The 23,302-nt window shown below is 39.0% G+C and overlaps 2 protein-coding genes across 4 annotated transcripts in view; both read left to right on the top strand.

Moving 5' to 3' along the window:
• The window catches only part of LOC143684790 (uncharacterized), a 30,913-nt gene extending 10,330 nt beyond the window's left edge, over positions 1-20,583 (top strand). For 2 of the 3 annotated variants that reach the window (XM_077162078.1, XM_077162079.1), the window contains exon 2: positions 20,441-20,583. In XM_077162078.1, coding sequence (XP_077018193.1) covers positions 20,441-20,583 — 143 coding nt within the window. Of the gene's footprint in view, positions 1-17,623; positions 17,662-20,440 lie in introns of all 3 variants that reach the window. The other variant, XM_077162080.1, reaches the window with a different exon arrangement.
• A 24-nt stretch (positions 20,584-20,607) lies between these two features.
• Positions 20,608-23,302, top strand: part of CILK1 (ciliogenesis associated kinase 1) — a 54,718-nt gene continuing 52,023 nt past the window's right edge. The window contains exon 1 of the mRNA XM_077162073.1: positions 20,608-20,713. Within this exon, the coding sequence (XP_077018188.1) occupies positions 20,613-20,713 (101 nt within the window). The 5' untranslated portion in view covers positions 20,608-20,612. The remainder of the gene's footprint in view (positions 20,714-23,302) is intronic.

Raw genomic sequence — 23,302 nt, 5'->3', positions numbered from 1 at the left:
CGTGAGAGAAAGGTAAGATAGGCATGCCTATGTTATCATGACTGTTAAAAAAGCAAATGTAAAATCTACAACTTCTCTAGGAAAAACAAAGGAAATGTATTTCTAAATTAATGGAACTTTATTTTAAAATAGTAGGGTTTATCATTTTTGCTGTCCAATTTAGCAAAGAAGTAGGGTGCTTGGGTGGTTCAGTGGTAGAATGCTTGCCTGCCATGTGAGAGACATAAATTCGATTCCTGGCCCATGCACCAAAAAAATAAAATAATAAAGGAAGTGGCAAGTGAGGGACTGAAGTGGCAGTGGGGATGGGGTTGGTGGTACAGGAAAATTACATACAGCCAGTTACCCTGGACAGTTCCCTTAAGTTGCTCATTCATTCAACGAGTTTTTATTGTGAGCACCTGTTTGTGCCAACTGTATGCCAGTTACCTTCCAAGGTGCTGGGAATACATTTTGAACAAAACAGAATTCCTGATCCCAAAATAACATCTATTTTAGGGCTAAATATAGCTTTGTGTATATAACCCTGTAAACTAGGTGGAAGTAAAAGGGGTATGTGGAGAGTGCTGAAGTGTTTCTGCTTGCTGGCAGGGTTTCCTCTGTTTCAGGGTTTGGCTAATTATAGCCCATAAGTCAAATCCTGCATGTTGCCTGTTTTTGCAAATAAAGTTCATTGGGTCACAGCCCTGCCCATTTGTTTAGGTATTGTCTATGGCTGCTTTTGTGCTATGATGGCAGAGTTGAGGCATTGCTACAGATGCCATATGCCCTGCAAAGCCAAAAATATTTCCTATCCGGCCTTCTACAGAAAAGTTTGCCGACCCCTACTCTATTATACTTTTATATTGAGCCTTTACCTTCTTAATACATTTTATTGATTTGTTTGTTGTTGTATATGATAGTGAATCATTTTACATGGAGTGTAATCAGCTGATGAATCAAATGTGCCGTATTATTTATAAAGCTTGAATCTGTATGTCCTTATTCTTCAGCATGCTTCCTTGCCCACCCCAAAACATGGGCAGGCAATGGGGTCAGGGCAAGTGCCACCCTTGACCATCTCCATTAAGGCGAGAGACTCTCTAGCTCATCCACAGTTTCACACAAGTTGGGGCCAAGTTTGTCTTCATCTAGATCTTTAACATTTCACTCTTCCTGTAGTACTTCACAGTCCACAAAAGCCACATATAGTGATGTGTCCTAATTTTAAAATAGTCTGCATGTTATTGAAGAATTTTTGTTTTTAAGGTTCAGGGCATGAGCCCCTTTGATGTTGTAGGGAAGCAACAGGATGAAGCAACAGGAAGTTGTGGACCTTTCTCATGAGGTTAAGGGTCCTGGTGCATATTTATTCTCAGAAGCTGGATTGAAGGAGGAGAGGAAGGTAAGGCACAAAACAGACTCTGGCCAGTAGAAGAGGCAGGCCAGATCAGTGGTTTCTTCTCCCTTCATTCCAGTTGACGCAAGTAGCTGAAAATATCTTTAATGTACTTCTTTGTAAGGTAAAGGTAAAGCAAGTTCTATATAAAGGAGGTCATTTTGGCCTTATAGCTGCTGTCTCCTGAAAAAAAGCAGTTGCCTAAGAGGCAAAATGTTCAATTTTTTTTTTTTTTTTACTAAAATGTTCATGTGCAGAATAATTAGGCCCCAGAGAGAAAAATATAAACACAGATGTACAATTTTTCTACCATTCTTATAGAAATCAACATATTAACGTATTCTTATAAGTTATGACATGCTTGATACAATGTGTAATTACATGCCAGTAAAGGTAAATGGAACTCAAATGCCAGGAAAAGGGCCATTAACGATGATTTGCTCATAAGCCAGTTTTCCTCTGAAGGTAGATGTAAGTAACGGCCTCTTTTCAGACTAAAAAGATTAAAGCTAAGGAAGAAAATTTTCTATCAAAGGTCTGAATGGTAAACACGGCTGGTTAACCACAACTGCTGGAGTGTTACAAGTTTGCATACAATGCTTTATCTTCTAACTTAAAAATGAGTGATTGTTGTGTTTACTTCAATGACTATCAGTGTTTCAAAGTACAGAACTAACTACAACCTCTGTCCCTGCTCCCAGTCTCTCTTTTCCAGGCTGTGAATGAGCAGGGACCCCAGTGTGGGCTGCTGGCCATGAGCAGATGTTCTTTGCCTCCACAGAGGATTGAACTGAGGGGAGGGAATTGGGACAGAGCACAGGAAGGTTTTCCCTAGTCACTTAGTTAGAAAAATCATAACATTTATTTAAAAGATTTGCTGGAAATCTCTGTAAGAGGGAGATAAAGCTGTTTTTCTCTTCTGCTTGGGTACAGCCTTACGCAAAGGCGCGATTGGGTAACTTGAGAGGGACTTACTGTGATTCTCTGAGACTCAGTAATTCTGGTATTGTTATGGGAGGGCCCATATGGCCGGAAGTATTTACTATTCTTTCATTTTAGAATGTCACAGCATTCCTGGTCAGGTCAAACAATGTGATTATCTTTCCTTTGCACATGAGGAAACAGAAGTACTGAGAGTTTGACATATTTACCTTATATGGCACAGAAAATAAATAGGAAGACCAAAATTCAAATTTTGACCAGTCAAGCAATCTTGGAAGATCTGCCGTGTGCAAGCAGAGCGTGAGGTGTGAGGATACAAAGGTGAGGAAAGCGTTGCGAGCATCCCAGCTGATGCAGGAGACAGCTCCCCTTGGTTGAGGGGTTTGGCAGTTAGGTGAAGACGGGGCATTATGGCGCCACGGTGTTATAGCTGTATCTGTCTGTGCAGATGGGTGGCAGGAGACTCTGAAGCAGTGATGTTCGAGCTGGACTTTGAGGGAAGAGAAGGTGTTGATTCTTAACTTTGGGACCAGCATTCTTATTCCTCTCTGGAAAGAGAATGTTGTATTGCATACAGGGTCCCTCTGGGGAACTAATCTTCTGTTGGGTGGCTTGTTTGCCTACAAGGGGAAAAGTGGAAACATTTATTCTTTTTTTCTTCCTGGATGAAGTATGCAGCATTTTAGTAATTGTCTTGTAATTTTGTTAAATCTCATCTATCTAATAAGTATCTCTTTAATATTCTGAGTGATGAAATGTAAGATTATCCAGTAAGCATTGCTGCTACATACTGGAGTATGACAGTTGCTCTAAGAAAAAGCACTTGTGTGGTTGGGCATTTATTCATTTTTTTTCCTGAGACAATTGCTAGGTTGACTCTTTTTTTCAGTTTTTAAAATTTTTTTTATTTTTTATTTACATGGGCAGGCACCAGGAATTGAACCTGGGTCCTCTGGCATGGCATGCAAGCGTCCTTGCCTGCTGAACCACTGTGGCCCGCCCTGCTAGGTTGACTCTTGACACAGAGGGTCACAGACTCACAGAGCATTAGAGGAAGAAATCACCTCAGGCCATCCAATCCAATACCCAAAGCTAAGAGTGGATTAGCTCTAATGATACGTTTATCCAAGTGAATTCTTGAAATGAGAGCAATATGTAGAAGTTCTGCTAGTTCTAACATGCTAATTCTTGAGTTAACAATGGTCTAGCATGGAACACTCACTTCTCGGTCGTGTTGACTGTACCAGGAGTTGTGAATTCAAATCCTGTTGGGGGCAGAGCAGGAAATGTAAAAGACTAAAGGAGGCTGGTGTGTGCTTGCTAAACAGTAAGTAATTGCTCTTCTCTACTAAAAAAGTTTCTCCAATTTTTCATTAAACATGAGGTTTCTTCAGGCTGTCTTTGCTTTGTCACTTTGGATAGAAACAAAGGAAAAAGAGAAATATTTTTCTTCCATTAAAACAAGTAGCCATGAAGTCATAAAATAAATGGCAGCTGACATATCGTCTGTCTTGAGGGCAGCAGGGGTGGGGACTGGGATGAGCTGCAGAGCAATGCCTGGTGTAAGGGGTAGTGATGAGCTTTCTCTAGCTTTTTATTACCATGGGGGTTAAGAATCCAGTTTTCCAGAGAAGCCCCCAGGGTTTCTGGATTTTTATATGAAATCAATTTTTAAATATAGACTCAAAGCATCCCTCTATATTTAGCCCCCACATTGCCAGTTTAAGGCCTCTGCGCTACATTGTACAACTTTCATATGCTAATATCAAGTACTCAGAAATTTCAGCCAGAATTGTGAAGTCTTGTCCATTGTATGAAATTAAAGGGTTGTACTCTCTGTATTTAAAATGGAATGCATTTGTTCATTGGGCAAGTAAGCGTAGATTTCCAATTCCATTCCTAAAATGTGCCATTTTGTATGAATGCAAACCACTGCCGCTGTAATCAGATACTGCAGGAGACTTTTTACAATGTTTCATTAGTTGGTATACTAGGTAAATAATGACCTGCAAAGATACCAGGTCCTAATCTCTTGAATCTGTGAATGCTACTTTATATGGCAACATAGATTTTGCAGATGTGATTAAATTGAGGATATTGGGATGAGGGAGATTATCCTGTATTATCTGCCTGGGCTCTAAATGCAAACAGGTGTCTTTATAAGGGCGAGGCACAGGGAGATGTGAAGACAGACAGGAGAAGACAATGTCACAGTGGCACAAACTGTGTTTTCAGCATAAGCTATGTTTACAGCACAAGCCAAGGAATGCTGACAGCCACCAGAAGCGGGAAGAGACAAGAAACAATTCCCCCGAGAGCCTCTGGAGGGAGTGCAGCCCCTGCTACATCTTGATTTTTTGGCCCTCCAATACTGGTTTCAGACTTCGCCTCTAGAACTGTGGCAGAATAACTTTCTGTTTTTCAAGCACCAAGCTTGTGATAATTTGTTACAGCAGCCATAGGAAACTAATACAGCTGGTAAGGAAAACATTTTGCTTTTTTTTTTTTTGGTCAGTGATAAATGGATCAGAATATGGATAAGTAACATCTGCTTAACATGAGAAATTAACTGTTATTTCGAGATTAGTGGCTGAAAGCCTTCCTTGAAATTCTTAGTCAGAGATCTGCACAATGGCTTTTTCCCTGTGCTATTGTAGCACTCTCATTGTCCCCACCCATCCCAGGAACTTACCCCAACTCCCCTGACTCCTGTTCATTTGTATATGTTTCACCTCTCCTGCTAAATGGAAAGTTCCTAGACACGACAACCACCACCTACATCTCTTTGAATGTTATATGTCCATACTGAGCTTAGTGTCTTGTGCATAAGTTTTCACTTGAGTGATACTTGGTTGATGTTTTAACTTCTTCAGCATATTTCAGATATTCCTGTATATTTGAAACACATACTTATATACCTGCATGAAATACATACATATATTTCATGTCTCTATATTGTGCAACATAATGTGGGTAAACCATGTTTTAGTTTTCCTAGGCTGCTCAAAGCAAATATTATGAAATCGTTGGTTAAACAATGGAAATGTATTCACTCATGGTTTGAGTCTAGGAAAATGTCCAAATCAAGACATCATCAAGGCAACACTTTCTTCCTGAAGATTGGCTGCTGGTGATCCTTGGCTCCTTTGTCATGTGGCAAGGCACATGGGTGATGTCTGCTGGTCTCTCCCGTCTCTTCCAGATTTCATTGATTTCAGCTTCTTGCTTCCATGATTTTCTCTCTTTCTATATTCGTTCTGTTTACAAAGAATTCCAGTAAGAGGATTAAGACCCATCCTGAATGAGGTGGGTCACACCTTGTTTGAAGTAGCCTCATCAAAAGGCCCTAATTACAATGGGTTCGCACTGACAGGAATGGATTAGCTTTAAGATGTTTTTCTGGGAGTACATAGAGCTTCAAACCACCATACCACATAGCCCTAGAAATGATAATAGTTGGCCTTTATGCGAAACTGTAAAGAACCCGACAGTAGAAACTGTCTTCTTCTTATGGACTGAGGTCTCAATGGAGAGATTTGCAGGTAAAACATGGTGAGAAGCAGGCACAGTGTGCTTCAGAGGAAACAGAATGATGTGATGGTGTTGATTTGTTTTTACACTGAGGTGAGACGGAGTTAGCTATGATCAAAGACATAGGGTAGCTCAGTGGCCATTGTTCTAAATGAGCATCCCAAAACTGAGTAAGTAAAATATATTGAAGTACTTAACTTCCTTAAAAGAATAGCTATTTCACATATGCACTTAACATCTTTGAAATTTTTCTACTTCTTTTTCAGAAGAACTGACTCTGTAGACATAGATGTTTCCCACAAAGTAACAAAGAGATGTCCTGTACAAGAAAAATAGTTATGTGTGCTGACATTTTTTTCCTGTTAAAACTCTAGTTGAGAGTTATATGATCTCCTTGGTTGCCTGTGACTTAAGCTCTACTGCTACATGTGATAAGTGTCACCTATTTGGTTGCATACAGAGGGGGCCCCACATTGGGATTCCTTCATGATCACTACCTGCCATGGCCACAAGGTTACATGGCATTGTTTAAGGAATAGGCTCTACTAGGGAGACTTCCAAATGGAGAGATAGCAAGAAAAGAGAGGCATAAATGTCTCAATCTCACATCTCCATGGAGAGCTGTGCTGGGACCACACATTGCTCTGTTGAACATGCAATGTGGGTGTGAGAACAATCTTGTCTGTGGGGGCATAATTAGACTATGTGCGGAGTCTGACTTTAGGTACCACCTATAGATAGTAGTTGTCTGGGAATGTCATCTGCTCTGCATGTGGGAACCTTCAAGGCCCAAAGAGATTTGAGTTTGCATACACCCTGAGAAGAGGGACGGTCCCTTCCCAGCTGTTAAGTTGTTCAGGCAAACCCGTTTTACCCACGGCCATTTTCAGACAATTTTCCTTTTATGCCACAACAGATTTGTAGTTATATGCTCTTCCAAAATGGAAGCAGATAATGGTGGATTGTAAATGAACCTTAGGCTGATAGAAAGTTACTTCTTTTTTTTAATGTCTTTTATTGAGAAATCTTCACATACATACAGTCCATCCACAGGGTACAGTCAGTGGCTCACAATATCATCACATACTTTTATATTCATCACCATGATCATTTTTAGAACACTTGTACCACTCTAGAAAAAGAAATAAAAATTTAAAAAGTGAAACTCATACATCCCATACTCCTTACTCCTCCCTCACATTGACCACTAGTATTTCAATTTACCCAAATTTTTTTACCCCTTATCCCTCCCCATTATTTATCTGTTATATTAGTTAGAATTCTCTAGAGAAACAGAATTAGCAGGAAATATCTGTAGATATAAAATTTATAAAAGTGTCTCATGTAACCATGGGAATGTAGAGTCCAAAACCTGTAGGGCAGGCTGTGAAGCTGATGACTCCGATGGAGGGTCTGGGCGAACTCCACAGGAGAAGCTTGCCAGCCGAAGGAGGAAGAGAGCCTGTCTCTTTTGAACCCTCCTTAAAAGGCTTCCCATGATTAGATTAAGCATCACTCATTGAAAAGACACCCCCCCTTGGCTGATTACACATGGAATCAGCTGTGGATGCAGCCAATGTGATCATGATTTAATTCTATGAAATGTCCTCATAGCAAAAGACAGGCCAGCACTTGCCCAACCAGACAAACAGGTACCACTACCTGGCCAAGTTGACACATGAACCTGACCATGACATCTGTCTAATATCTGTCTATCTATCTATTTTTCCTTATTTTTTTCTCATCTGTCCATACCCTAGATAAAAGGAGCATCAAAAACAAGGTTTTCACAATCACACAGTCACACTGTAAAAAGCTATATAATTTGTTCTAGTTTGCTAGCTGCTGGAATGCAACACACCAGAGATGGATTGGCTTTTAATAAAAGGGGATTTATTTTGTTGGTTCTTCAGAGGAAAGGCAACTAACTTTCCACAGAGGTTCTTTCTTACGTGGAAGGCACAGGATGGTCTCTGCTGGTCTTCTCTCCGGGCCCCTGGGTTCCAACAACTTTCCCCAGGGTGACTTCTTTCTGCATCTCCAAAGGCCTGGGCTGAGCTGCTAGTGCTGAGATGAGGAATGCCGAGCTGCTAGGCTGTGCAACATTGCATTCTCTCATTTAAGCACCAGCCAATTAAGTCAAATGTCACTCATTGCAGCAGACACGCCTCCTAGCTGACTGCAGATGTAATTAGCAACAGATGAGGTTCACATACCATTGGCTTATGTCCACAGCAACAAGACTAGGTATGCTCACCTGGCCAAGTTGACAACTGAATCTAACTAACACATAGTTATATAGTCTTCTTCAAGAATCAAGGCTACTGCCACACAGGTACTTCCTCTGGTCATTCCAATACACCACAGACTAAAACGGGATATCTATATAATGCGTAAGAGTAAGCACCAGAATAACCACTTGACTCTGTTTGAAATCTCTCAGCCACTGACACTTTATTTTGTCTCATTTTTCCCTTCCTCCTTTTGGTCAGGAAGGCTTTCTCAATTCCATGATGTTGGGTCCAGACTCATCCCCAGAGGTCCTGGAAAGTGAGTTCAACTGCTCAGTTGGTTTAGCAAGAGTGGCCACATCTGAACAACAAAAGAGGTTCTATGGGAGTGACTCTTAGGCATAATTATAGTAGGCTTAGCTTTTCCTTTGCAGGAATAAGTCTCATAAGGTTGACCCACAAGATTGAGGGCCGAGCCTATTGAATTGGTTGTCCCCCCTGCTTGTGAGAATATCAGGAATTTCCCTGATGGGAAAGTTGTGTATTTCCTCCTTTCTCCCCAGTCCTCCAAGGGGATTTTGCAAATACTTTTTTATTCTTACCCAGATTACTCTGGGATATATTGGGGCACCACACTAACCTATACAAACCAACAAGATAATAGAGAATTACTTCTAATTTGTCTCCAGCCCTACATCTTTTTCAGTCTTAAAAACTATGCCTAACTAGAAAAAGCCTATCTACCTATCACTTCCTGTAGAGAATTTTTTTTTCATCCTTTAAATCAGAGCAGCCTTTTTTTTTTTTCACTATCAGGAAAGCTTTCAGCTGCATTTAATAAAATAATAGTGGTTTCAGCAACAAAGACCTTTAATTAGGTCATGTAACAAGAAATCTAAGACAGATATTTTCAGGGATCATGCAGCAGAAGAACTAGCCCCTTTCCTCCCTCCTTCCTTCACTTTCTTTTCTTACATTCTTAGCAGGTGGAGTTCTCATCTTTACTGTTGACTTCTCATAGTCACAGGAAAGCCATGTCAACCCTAAAGTCACAGCTTTCAATAATCATGTTCAAGGTAGAAAAAAGAAGTGGCCTCTTTGCCCTCTGTCTTGATAGGGATTAGATTCCTTCTCGAAGTCTTCCTCTTTCCTCCCCAACACACCTTTTTTCCATGTCATAAGCCAGTGCCACAGTCCCACTCCTAAACTAGTTTTATTGTGGGAAGAAGAATTACTTTGCGTGGTTTAAACTGGTTATAGTTCATGCCCAGGGGCTAGGTAGGTGCCTGCCATGCCTTAGTATGCTGGATTTGGCATAAAATCGGGGGTCTGTGATTTAAGGAGAAAAGGGGAGCATTGCTTTTTGTTGGACCAGCAAGGGTGTCTGCATACTGCCCTTCTTTTTTCTAGTGCATGCTTCATCACCCTGTTGTTCCAGAGCCGCAGGGAAATGTTCTTTTTTATTTTCAATAATTCATATTATGAGTCATCATATTTGGGTCACTACAAAAGTGATGAATAACTGAATAATACTGTTCTTAACCACTTTAACTACTTCTTGGCAGATATGCTCAGAAGTGACTGTGCTTCATGTCTAATGTTAATTTGCTTAATACCCACTTCATTTTTCCTTTCTTTTTTTTTGTGTGTGTGGGTAATAATTCACTAGAGTAGAGAGTAGAAAGCTGAGACAGGGATGGTCATGGCTCTGTTCTCTGGATCCATATATAGTGCAACTAATTCTCTTCCTGATACCCTTTGTACACTTGCAACAATTATCATGGCTTCCCAAATTTCCTTTGCTTGGAGCATTCCATGTGTCTTCACTTCCACTCTCCTTGTGCTGTCATGTTGGCTTCTATGTTCTTCACTCTCTCTCTTATAGTCTGACATCCAGAATTGAAAGGTTATTTAGGAGTATGGTAGAACTATCACCTTCCTTGTTCTGGACCCAGGGCTGCCATGTTGCATAATTTGAATGGGCACTATTCACGTTGTGTTCTATATGACTGGAGTTGCCTGGATTGTGCAGTGAGTCAGCATTGTCTGAACACCAGGCTCCTAATAAGAACTCCAACAATGCACTTATCTTTCAGGGGGAGGGAGGATAGAACAACCTTAGACCTATTTGCAGTTGCCTACTGAGTATCTACAATGGGGGATTTTATACATATCTCAAGCACCCCAGAAAACAGAACCAATTGTTTCTCACATTCTCCAAATACATTCCCCATCCCAGCTCTGGGTCTCCCCCTAACAGAGATTTACCCAATGCAGTGCCTTAGTTCAGGCCTTTATCGTATTGCACTAGCCTCCTAACCAGTCTTTCTGTCTGTAGTATCTATATTTTAACTTTTATTAGTTTCCAGAGGGATCTTCTTTATGCCATTTGCCTGCTTAAAAATACTTTATCCTATACAGGATAAAGACCAAACTCCTGCATTCTGCCCTTCATAATCAGGCCTTACTCTAAGTTTCTAACCATTTCCTGCCATTTCACCACTGCCCCTTCATGGGTTTTATGCTCTGGCTCCGTACTTGATAATGTGGTTGCACATTGGAATCACCTGGAGAGCTTTCAAAATCTAAAAGCTCAGTCTGTAGCCAGAACTAGTTTTGTGTTGGCCCAGGCACAGACCCCAGATGATTCTAGTGTTTAGCCAGGGTAAGAACCGCTAGGCTTTCACCACCTGGTGACCATGCCAACCTCTTGTTCCTGCCAGCTTTGTACACAATTTCTTCTGCTTATAATTTCTTCCCTCTCCTTTCTTTATATAATAAAACCTTGCTCTTTCTTCAGTACTTCAGTATTGCCCCTTCTTAGGCTTGGCCATCTTTCTCCCCTCTCCCCAAGAGTTGGTTCCTCTTTGTACCATGTTCTTATAGCACTTGTATGTTTTTCATATGCATTTTAATTTTGAGCTGTTTAAAGGAAGGACCCTTACCTTTTTTTAAAATATTCTTATTGTAAACAACAAACAAACATACAAACATTCTTGACATACAAACATCTATATATGGTGTACAATCAGTGGCTCACAATATCATAACATAGTTGTGTATTCATCACCGTGGTCATTATTTTTTTTTTAGCATTTTTTTATTAATTTAAAAAAATTAACAAACAAAACATTAAGAGATCATTCCATTCTACATATACAATCAGTAATTCTTAAAATCATCACATAGTTGCATATTCATCATTTCTTAGAACATTTGCATTGATTTAGAAAAAGAAATAAAAAGACAACAGAAAAAGAAATAAAACGATAACAGAGAAAAAAAAGATTATACATACCATACCCCTTACCTCTCGCTTTCATTTACCACTAGCATTTCAAACTAAATTTATTTTAACATTTGTTCCCCTTATTTTTTTATTTTTATTCCATATGTTCTACTCTTCTGTTGATATAGTAGATAAAAGGAGCATCAGACATAAGGTTTTCACAATCACACAGTCTCTCTGTGAAAGCTATATCATTGTTCAATCATCATCAAGAAACATGGCTACTGGAACACAGCTCTACATTTTCAGGCAGTTCCCTCCAGCCTCTCCATTACATCTTGAACAACAAGATGATATCTACTTAATGCGTAAGAATAACCTCCAGGATAACCTCTCCACTCTGTTTGGAATCTCTCAGCCATTGACACATTGTCTCATTTCACTCTTCCCCCTTTTGGTCGAGAAGGTTCTCTCAATCCCTTGATATTAATTCTCAGCTCATTCTAGGGTTTTTCTCAGTCCCTTGATGCTGAGTCTCAGCTCATTCCAGGATCTCTGTCGCATGTTGCCAGGAAGGTCCACACCCCTGGGAGTCATGTCCCACGCAGAGAGGGAAAGGGTGGTGAGACTGCTCCTCGTGTTGGCTGGAGAGAGAGGCCACATCTGAGCAACAAAAGAGGCTCTCTTGGGGGTGACTCTTAGGCCTAAATTTTAAGTAGACTTGACCTATCCTTTGTGGGGTTAGGTTTCATATTAACAAACCTTGGGATATGTCACACAAAGGATATGAAGTCAAAATGAATTTTAAAGTCAGTTTCTTATTTCCCTATGTGACCATGCCAGTAGCTCTCTCCATATATATATATACGTAAATTAATGAGTTTTTAATTTTAATTTTAGGAAATGATTTTTATTTATTAAAAAAATTAACTAACACAACATTTGGAAATCATTCCATTCTACATATGCAATCAGTGATTCTTAATATCATCACATAGATGCATGATCATCATTTCTTAGTACATTTTCATCGGTTTAGAAAAAGAAATAGCAAGACAACAGAAAAAGAAATAAAATGATAATATAGAGAAAAAAATAAAAATAAAAAATACAAAAAATATGTAAAAAAACAAAACAAACAAAAAAAAACTATAGCTCAGATGCAGCTTCATTCAGTGTTTTAACATAATTACATTACAATTAGGTATTATTGTGCTGTCTTCTGAGTTTTTGTATTCAGTCCTGTTGCACAGTCTATATCCCTTCAGCTCCAATTACCCATTATCTTACCCTATTTCTAACTCCTGATGGTCTCTGTTACCAATGACATATTCCAAGTTTATTCTCTAATGTCGGTTCACATCAGTGGGACCATACAGTATTTGTCCTTTAGTTTTTGGCTAGTCTCACTCAGCATAATGTTCTCTAGGTCCATCCATGTTATTACATGCTTCATAAGTTTATCCTGTCTTAAAGCTGCATAGTATTCCATCGTATGTATATACCACAGTTTGTTTAGCCACTCGTCTGTTGATGGACATTTTGGCTGTTTCCATCTCTTTGCAATTGTAAATAATGCTGCTATAAACACTGGTGTGCAAATGTCCGTTTGTGTCTTTGCCCTTAAGTCCTTTGAGTAGATACCTAGCAATGGTATTGCTGGGTCGTATGGCAATTCTATATTCAGTTTTTTGAGGAACCGCCAAACTGCCTTTCACAGTGGTTGCACCATTTGACATTCCCACCAGCAGTGGATAAGTGTGCCTCTTTCTCCGCATCCTCTCCAGCACTTGTCATTTTTTGTTTTGTTGATAATGGCCATTCTGGTGGGTGTGAGATGATATCTCATTGTGGTTTTGATTTGCATTTCTCTAATGGCCAGGGACATTGAGCATCTCTTCATGTGCCTTTTGGCCATTTGTATTTCCTCTTCTGAGAGGTGTCTGTTCAAGTCTTTTTCCCATTTTGTAATTGGGTTGGCTGTCTTTTTGTTGTTGAGTTGAACAATCTCTTTATAAATTCTGGATACTAGACCTTTATCTGATATGTCATTTCCAAATATTGTCTCCCATTGTGTAGGCTGTCTTTCTACTTTCTTGATGAAGTTCTTTGATGCACGAAAGTGTTTAATTTTGAGGAGCTCCCATTTATTTCTTTCTTTCTTCAGTGCTCTTGCTTTAGGTTTAAGGTCCATAAAACCGCCTCCAATTGTAAGATTCATAAGATATCTCCCTACATTTTCCTCTAACTGTTTTATGGTCTTAGACCTAATGTTTAGATCTTTGATCCATTTTGAGTTAACTTTTGTATAGGGTGTGAGATACAGGTCCTCTTTCATTCTTTTGCATATGGATATCCAGTTCTCTAGGCACCATTTATTGAAGAGACTGTTCTGTCCCAGGTGAGTTGGCTTGACTGCTTTATCACAGATCAAATGTCCATAGATGAGAGGGTCTATATCTGAGCACTCTATTCGATTCCATTGGTCAATATATCTATCTTTATGCCAGTACCATGCTGTTTTGACCACTGTGGCTTCATAATATGCCTTAAAGTCTGGCAGCGTGAGACCTCCAGCTTCGTTTTTTTTCCTCAAGATACTTTTAGCAATTCGGGGCACCCTGCCCTTCCAGATAAATTTACTTATTGGTTTTTCTATTTCTGAAAAATAAGTTGTTGGGATTTTGATTGGTATTGCATTGAATCTGTAAATCAATTTAGGTAGGATTGACATCTTAACTATATTTAGTCTTCCAATCCATGAACACGGTATGCCCTTCCATCTATTTAGGTCTTCTGTGATTTCTTTTAACAGTTTTTTGTAGTTTTCTTTGTATAGGTCTTTTGTCTCTTTTGTTAAATTTATTCCTAAGTATTTTATTCTTTTAGTTGCAATTGTGAATGGAATTCGTTTCTTGATTCCCCCTCAGCTTGTTCATTGCTAGTGTATAGAAACACTACAGATTTTTGAATGTTAATCTTGTAACCTGCCACTTTGCTGTACTCATTTATTAGCTCTAGTAGTTTTGTTGTGGATTTTTCTGGGTTTTCGATGTATAGTATCATATCGTCTGCAGATCATTTTTTTTTGAACATTTATATCTCTTCAGCAAAACGAATAAAAAAGAAAAAAGAAAAAACTCATATATACCACACCCCTTACTCCTCCCTCTCATTGGCCACTAGTATTTCAATCTACTCAATTTAACATTTGTTCTCCCTTTTATTTGTTTATTTTTATCCATATTTTTTTACCCATCTGTCCATATTGTAGATAAAAGGAGCATCAAACACGAGGTTTTCACAATCATACATCACACTGTAAAAGCTGTAACATTATACATTCATCTTCAAGAAATATGGCTACTGGAACACAGCTCTACAGTTTCAGGTACTCACCTCTAGCCACTCTAATGCACCATAAACTAAAAAGGGGATATCTGTATAATATATAAGAATAACCTCCAGGAATACCTCTCAACTCTGTTTGAAATCTGTCAGCCACTGACACTTTATTTTGTCTCATTTCTCTCCTCCCCCTTTTGGTTGAGAAGGTTTTCTCAATCCCTTGATGTTGAGTCCCAGCTCATCCCAGAATTTCTGTCCAGCATTGCCAGGGAGGTTTACACGCCTGGGAGTCATATCCCATGTAGAGGGAGGAGGGCAATGAGTTCACTTGCCATGTCAGCTTAGAGAGAGAGAGAGGCCACATCTGAGCAACAAAAGAGGTTCTCTGTGAGTGACTCTTAGGCCTAATTTTAAGTAGGCTTAGCCTATTCTTTGCAGGGATAAGTTTCATAGGGGCAAACCTCAAGATTGAGGGCTCTGCCTAGGGATTTGGTTGTCCCCACTGCCTACTAGAATATCAGGAATTCTCCAAATGGGTAAGTTAAATTTTTCCCCCTTTCTTCCCATTCCCCCAAGTGGACTTTACAAATACTTCTTTATTCACTCTTCAAATCACTCTGGGACCCTTACTTTAAGCATAGTGTACCCCTAAAGCCTTGCATAATGCTCACCTCAGTAAAGGTTGAATGAAATTACACACTGGTCAACCTGCCATCATTGCTTGAAGAGACATTTGGCTGATCCTTTGTATAATTGTTAAGTGATTACTCAGAATAACATAAGATACTAGAAGCAACTATTTGGTATGGTGGAAAGTCAAACCCTGCCAGAATAATTGAATTTTGTTCTGTGGTAATATGACAAACTGCATCAAGGAAGAATTGTTAGAGTGATTGTGTGTTGAATGAATGACCCAATTAATCTTGATTTCAATGAAACTTTTAATTCTTTCACAATAGCTTTCTCAGTAATAATCTAGGAAAGCATTGTCCCAGCTATACAATTCAGTGGGTGAGGAAGTAGTTAGGCATAAACTATCAAAGAAAGACTTTAGAATTAATAATTGATGGATATGAATCAGTAGTGCAATACCATTTTTTAAAAAATTAAGGGACAACATGCTACTGGAATATATTAAAGGACTGTCACATGAATTCCATATTCAAGTTTTAATCACCACAATTCATCAAGGAGATGGAGAAATGCCAAGGATGAATGCCAAAGATAATTAAAGGAGTGGAAAATAGGTCCTATGAGGAAACGTTGTGTAATTGAGATAGGAGAAGGCTGAACCACACACTTGATTACTACTTTCACATACATACATATTTTTATGAGATGGTTTCTTTACATCCACTAAGAATTAAGCACAAAGAAATTAGCTTAAATCAAAATAGTCAAGCTTTGGTTGTACTTGAAGAAAAATATTGTAAACCTGGATTACAAAATGGAAATCTGATCATGTTATTTCCCATATTTAAAAAACTTTAATTTTATTGCCTGTCCGTCAAAGCCTTCTTTTCCTCTTTCATCACCACCTCCTTCTCTTCCCCCTCCCCACCTCTTTCTTTTCCTTTTTTTTAAAATAAAGGATGTAATTTATGAGTATGTAATTGATAAGTCAAGGTTCCAGTGATTTTTCAGGAAGGTGACATGAACGGTGGTTTGAGAGTTGCAATTTGTTGGAGAATGAAATTATACATGCCGCATGAATCATTTATGCCATATCAAAACCAGATAAATATGAAGAAGAAAAAGAGAGGAAAACAAATCCAGAGCTGCTCATGCTGTGGCCAGAATGCTGTTTTTGTGCTATGTTGAGTCATAGCCTAAAGTGACAGCAATCCACAATACAATCATCATAAAGTGGGGGCATCCTATTGTATGAAGGTGTTCTAGTAAATAAATCTGCATTGCTATGTTTTAAGCCAAAAAGAGGATTTAAAAATATACCTATCTTTTTTTTTAAAATGACTCCCTTCCTTTAATATGTTAGATCCTTTTTTTTTGCATGAGCAGGCACCGGGAAATGAATCCTTCAACATTTTGAGGGGAATTTTCAAAATTTCATTTGGAAATAATTTCGAACTAATAGGAAAGTTAAAAGACTAGTTCAGAGTATGCCTATATACTCTTTTATTTTTCTTTTCTTTTTTTTTAATTTTTAAAATATTTTCATTGAGATATCTTCATGCACCATACAGTCCATCCAAAGTATACAATCAGTGGCTCACAATAGCATCACGTAGTTGTGTATTCATCACCATGATTATTTTTAGAACATTTGCATCACTCCAGAAAAAGGAATAAAAAGAAAAAAGAAAACCCCATACATCCTATACCCCTTACCTCTCCTTCTCACTGACCACTATTATTGCAATCTACCCAATTTTTTTTAACCCCTTATTCCATCACCCATTATTTATTTATTTATTTTGGCTCACCTGTCCATACCCTGGATAAAGGGAGTGTCAGACACAAGGTTTTCAGAATTACATGGTCACACTGTAAAAGCTATATGCTTATACAGTTGTCTTCAGGAATCAAGGCTACTGGAATACAGTTCAACAGTTTCAGGTATTTCCTTTTAGCTATTCTATTACACTGAAAACCTAAAAGGGATACCTATATAATGTATAAGGAAATAACCTCCAGGATAACTTCTCAACTCTGAAATTTCTCAGCTACTGAAGCTTTATTTGGTCTTATTTCTCTCTCTCCCCTTTTGGTCAAGAAGACTTTCTCAATCCCATGATGCCAAGTCCTGGCTCATCCCAAGAGTCAGGTCACATGTTGCCAGGGAGATTTATACCCCTGGGAGTTATGGCCCACATAGTGGGAGAGGGTAGTGAGTTCACCTGCCAGGTTGGCTTGGAGAGAGAGGCCATATCTGAGCAACAAAAGAGGTTCTTTGGGGGTGACTCTTAGACATAATTATAAGTAGGCTTTTCTTCTTCTTTGCAGGAATGTTTCATAGGCTGAGCCCCAAGATTGAGCCCCAGGTGAGGAAGTTTAATATTTCCTCCTTTTTCCCGAATCCCTAAAGGGAATTTTACAAATATTTTTTATTGTCTGCCAAAATTACTCTGGGGTGTATAGGGCATCACACTAACCTGTGCAAACCAACAAGATCTCACTCCTATTCAAGATTCCATGTAATTATGATATTCAAATAAACTAATCATACAAATTAAATTAGATCGTATGCTACCAAAAATGTAAATTTTGTACCAAATAAACATCTCTTCCTTTGATCTCAGACAACAAAGTATACATATATACTCTTTATTTGGCTTCACTTGTTAATATTTTAGCCCGTTTGATTGTGCTTATTCACTCTCTTTCTCTTTATGAATCTTTAGGATCCAGTCAAAGTCTATGCTTTTAAAGAATGACACAAACAAAACTCTAGGACTACCTTTTTCCAGTTCCAAACTCCCCACGTTTAATGCTCAAATTCAAGCTGCAGTGCCTTTGTTTCTGCTGTTTGGAGTCCTAGACCCTTATTTACCTGACACACATCATTTTTTTTCCTTTCAATTCAGCTGGGGTCACCTCTTTTCACACTCTTCTTAGTGCCCTCCTGAGCCCAGGTGGAATCGATCTAAGAGGAAGCCAGAGAGCTTTCTTCTTAACCTCTCCCTACATTCTGTACCCTAAACATACCTGAAATATCTTATCACATATTCATGAGTCCATATCTTTAGGTTCTTTGAAAATAGGGTCTACATTTTATTAGTCTGTGTACCCCTAGATCTGAGCCTAGGGTCTGGTGTCCAGGGGCTACTTATAATATTTTTGAATCAACAATTGACTCTGTCACTGTAAAGAGTTGCTGAAGGAAGTTGCAGGGACTCTTACCCTGAAATGCTTTAAGAGGAAGGAAAACGCCCCCCACCCCGGGGCCTGAGATGGAGGAGGAGAGTGATCCCTAAAAGCTGAGCAATCTCTAAAAGCTCTTCTAGTTACATGGTAGAATGTGGTGAAATCAGGTGTTAAGTTTTCATTTTTCTCAAGGTTCAAGTTCATGTAAAGCCTTCTCAAGAACATAAATGGGTTAAAAAAAATTTTTTTTTTGCTTTTTATTCTGAACTAATTTTAGACTTCAGATAAGTTGCAAACATAGTAACAGAATTCTAGAAACTTTTCACCCAATGGTAACATCTTACATAACCCAAATGGTAACATCTTACATAACCATAGAACAATGATCAAAACTAGGAAATTAACATTGGTATAATACTATTAACTAAAGTCTAGACCATCTTCAAATTTCACCAATTTTCCTACTAATGCCCCTTTTCAGTTCCAGGATCCTACATTATATTTAGTTGTTATGTCTCCTTAGTCTTCTCCAGTTTGAGAATTCCTTGGTCTGTCCTTGTCTTTCATGACCTTGACAATTTTGAAGAGTTCTGGTCAATTTTTGTAGAGTATCTCTCATTTTGGGTTTCTCTGATGTTTTCTCATGATTTGATTGAAATTCTACATTTTTTGAAAGAATGCCAGAAAAGTGATGCTGGGCCCTTCTGTACATCCCTTCAGGAAGTCATGATATTGATATGTATTATTACTGGGAATACTGAAAGTGGTCACCTGGCTAAGGTGACTTCTGCTGGATTTCTCCCCTGTAAATTTATCTTCTTTCCCTTTGAAGTTAATAAATATCCTGGAGATAATTTGCGACTATGCAAATATCTCCTCAAACTTTTACCCACTAATTGTAGTATCCATCAAGCAACTTGTTATAGCAGTTACTGCTGTAGCATTTGCCTAATAGGAATTTTTATTTTTCTGTTTCTATGTTTATTGACTGGAATTCTTCTGCACAGAAAAGCTGTACAGAGTAGATTTAGATGCAGAATGTCACATGCTTCAAGCATTATTTCTGATTTTTTCATTCTTGGAATTATTAGACAGTAATAATTTTTAAAAACAAGTCCTTATTCTTAAGTATTTGCATTTTATTAACGTTTGCCTCCAGATATTACAGTCACTTTAAAAAGTTATTTCTACCTTGTCTTTTTAATAGGCAAGCTGAACAATTCTCTTAATTTATATATGAAACATCAGTGACTTATTACTAAAAACAAAACCAAAAACAACTGAGTTCAAAAGTCACACCTTACACATGGAAGTTGAATTGCTAGCTCATTGCTTAGCTTCTGATGTCCAGTAGTAAAAATAATGTTGATGCCTTGCCACAAATAGTTTATGGGGCACATATTAGTTCTTTATTAGAGGATCTTTAATTTTAGCTTTCCTTAGCTTTTGATGGTTTACATAGCTAATTGTTGCTAAATTGCACAGAATAAACTATATTTAGCATGAATTCTCTGAGCTCAGCAATTTTCTTTGAGCATAGTTATGAGGATTAGTCAGCAGAAAAGTATTGAATTGGAGCTGATTCATTTCTGTGTGTGACAAATGCACATTCCAACCATGGTATCTTTAATTTTATAAAAAAATACAAAAGAGCATTATTTAGACCAGGGATTTTTAAACTTTTTCTGTAGGGACCAGATAAATAATTTAGGCTTTGTGAGCCATCCAGTCTTTATCCCACCTACTCAAGTTTGTTGTTGTAGGGTGAAAGCAGCTATAGACAATATGCAAATGTGTGGCATGACTGTGTTCCAATAAGACTTTATAAAAACAGGCAGTGGGCTGGGTTTGGCCCATGGTAGTAGTTTGTTCACCCATGATTTAGACTATAAAAATACATGTAACCCACAACTCAAAATGTTCATTAACATTTATTTTTGTCATTTTTCTCTACAGGCAGAAGACTGATCTTTGAAAATATGTATTTGGGAGATCGTCACGTTGTACTGAATACCTTGTGCTGGTGCTGCCATCGAAAAATCTGGTTACACTCTGGGGAGGCCTGCTACCACTGCAGGACTGAACCGCCTCGGCCCTGAGATGAGTGTCCTGCCTGAGCGGGCACACCATGAATAGATACACAACAATCAAGCAGCTTGGGGATGGAACCTATGGTTCTGTCCTGCTGGGAAGGAGCATTGAGTCTGGGGAACTGATTGCTATTAAAAAGTAAGTTTTATCCATTGTGCTCATAAACTGATCCTGAACTACACAATGTCAGCATAATTTTAACTCTACTCTTTCTATTTCCTGTCTTTGAAAAATTTCTTAAGTAGAATGGTTGGGAGGCAGAAGACACTTAGATGCTGATTTCTGTAAGTTAGATGATTGTTGACTGGAAGGATGATGTTAGAGGTCTTAAAAACATTCCTGCTTTAGGTTGGCTACTTTGCATATAGCACTGTATACTGTTTTTTTTATTTTTTTGCACAGACAGGCACCAGGAATTGAACCTGGGTCTCCGGCGTGGCAGTCACGAACTCTGCCACTGAGGCACCATTGCCCTCCTAGCACTGTATACTTTTTCAAAGTGATTTTTCATCTTGTGAAGTTATAAAGGGCTGGGCAATGACCTCAATTTACGGGAGAGTAAACTGAGGCTCTGAGAACTTGAGTGGCTTACCCTGGGTCGTGCATACACGGTGGCGTGGTGACTGCTGACAGGTTCCCCTTGCCCCACTTGGCCTTTGCAATCCAGGTCCATACCTATTGTCTTAGTAATCATTGCTGTGTAACAGTGTAAGCTGAAAATTAGTGGCTTAAAACAACATGTTTATTATCTCATGTCTTTTGTGGGTCAGGAGTCTGGGCATGGCTAAGCTAGGTTCTTTGCTTCAGGATCTCTCACTAGGAGGCAACCAAGGTGTCTGCCAGGGCTGGGTCTCATCTGAGGGCTGGACTGAAGAGGGATCTGTTTCCATGCTCACTCACATGGTTATGCGCAGCATTCCGTTCCTCCCCATGTGGGCCTCTCCAAAGAGAGCTCAAACTTGGCTCCTTGCATCATCAAGACAAGTGATCCAAGAAGGCAGTGAAAGACTCTTCTAAGGAGAAGAAAGTCACAGTCTTCTGTAAACTGATCACAGAAGTAACATCCTTGCAACATTGCTATAGTTTTTGGCTTGAAACAAGTCATTGAAGGAAAAGGAATTATACAAGGCTATGACTACCAGGTGGGATCTCTGAGGCCATCTTAGAATCTGCCTGCCACATGCATTTATATTCAGTTGCCTTTTTAACATCTCCATTTGGATGGCCTGTGGACTCTTCCAACTCATCATACCCCAAACTAAACTCCTATTCAAAATATTCTCCTCTCTTGCTCCAGACCTGTTTTACCTTCAGTATTCCCTATCTCAATAAGTGGCACTACTGTCCCTCCTCCAGAACCTAACTTCTCTTCCCCTTGCGCCCTACCTGCAGTCGTCTAGTCCTATAGATTCTAATCACTAAACATTTTTCTGATCTACCTACTTCTCTGTATCCCTACTGCTACCTCCCATTCAACCCATTATCATTCACCACCTCAACCACTACATTAATTTTCTCTGTAGGATTCCTGGTTTCCATTCTTGCCCCTATTCATTTTAGTCTGAAGAGATTGTTTTAAACACACTCATATGATTGTCTGAAACCATTTGTGCCAAATGTTCTTTATGTCCCTCGTGCCCCATCATACCTCCTTGTCTCACCTGATTTCAGTGCAGCTGTGTGGTACAGTTCTATGCCTGCTGCCAGCATCCCACCACAAGTGTACATGGGAAACTCTCAACCAAGGTGCATTCTATACGGCTCCTTAAAAGGTGCTCAGTTTCCTAGCTTCCAATGAAATCCTTCATTGGTTTTCCTACCTATCCATTTCCATTTTCACTGTTCTTTGCCTTGGCTTCCAGGAATCACCTCCCAAATAAATTGCCTGCACCCAAGTCCATGCCTCAGGCTCTGCTTTTTTGGAGATCCCAAACTAAGACGGTATCCAATGTCTTTCTTTCAGTTTTAGGATCAAGTCCCAAAACTATAACATGATATACAAATTGCTGTATCACTTGGTCCTTGCCTATTTTCTTCAGCCTTATCTCCTTCCTTTCATTGTCCCCCTTGCTTACTTTGTACCAACCACACTGGCTTTGTAGCTTCTTATACGCACCAAATACCTTCCCTCCCAGATCCTTAATGTGTTGTTCTGACCTCCATGCTTCCTACCTGGCCAAGTTTTACTCATCCTTTATGTCTCCATTGAATTGTCACTTTCTTGGAGGAGCTTTCCCTAATGTCCCAGACTAGATTAAGTAGTTTTGAACTCTGCCTCTTATAGTGTTCTAGACCTTTCCTTTTTTGTACTTAGCATGGAAAATTAGTTCATTTCTGCCCTCCTGTAAAGATTCCAGCTCTCATCAGTATATCTCTAGTGCCTAGCAAAAGGGCCTACAACTACAAAGGACTAAATTATATTCTGAACATGAATAAATGAATTGGTCACTCAACTTGGAGGCAAAGTGAGCTCATGGACAGACAGTAGAGGTGGAAGTTTGTCTGTTATCAGCCAGCAGTGAGACCTTGGGAACGTTATGCAACTTCTCCTTATCTTAGTTTCCTCACTTTGTCCCATCTATCTCACAGGACTGTTTAAAGGCTCCAGTGAAATAATGTAGTTGAATTGTATTGAAATATAACTTCAAAATGTGGTTGACTGATATGGCTCTCTTTCTTTCTTATCAGGCTCTCGACCATGGGTTAGAAAACTTTCTGTAAGGGATA

The sequence above is a fragment of the Tamandua tetradactyla genome, chromosome 5 (genome assembly GCF_023851605.1).
Source record: "Tamandua tetradactyla isolate mTamTet1 chromosome 5, mTamTet1.pri, whole genome shotgun sequence".
In the NCBI taxonomy this organism is placed as follows: Eukaryota; Metazoa; Chordata; class Mammalia; order Pilosa; family Myrmecophagidae; genus Tamandua; species Tamandua tetradactyla.
This window is presented reverse-complemented; position numbering and strand designations above follow the sequence as displayed.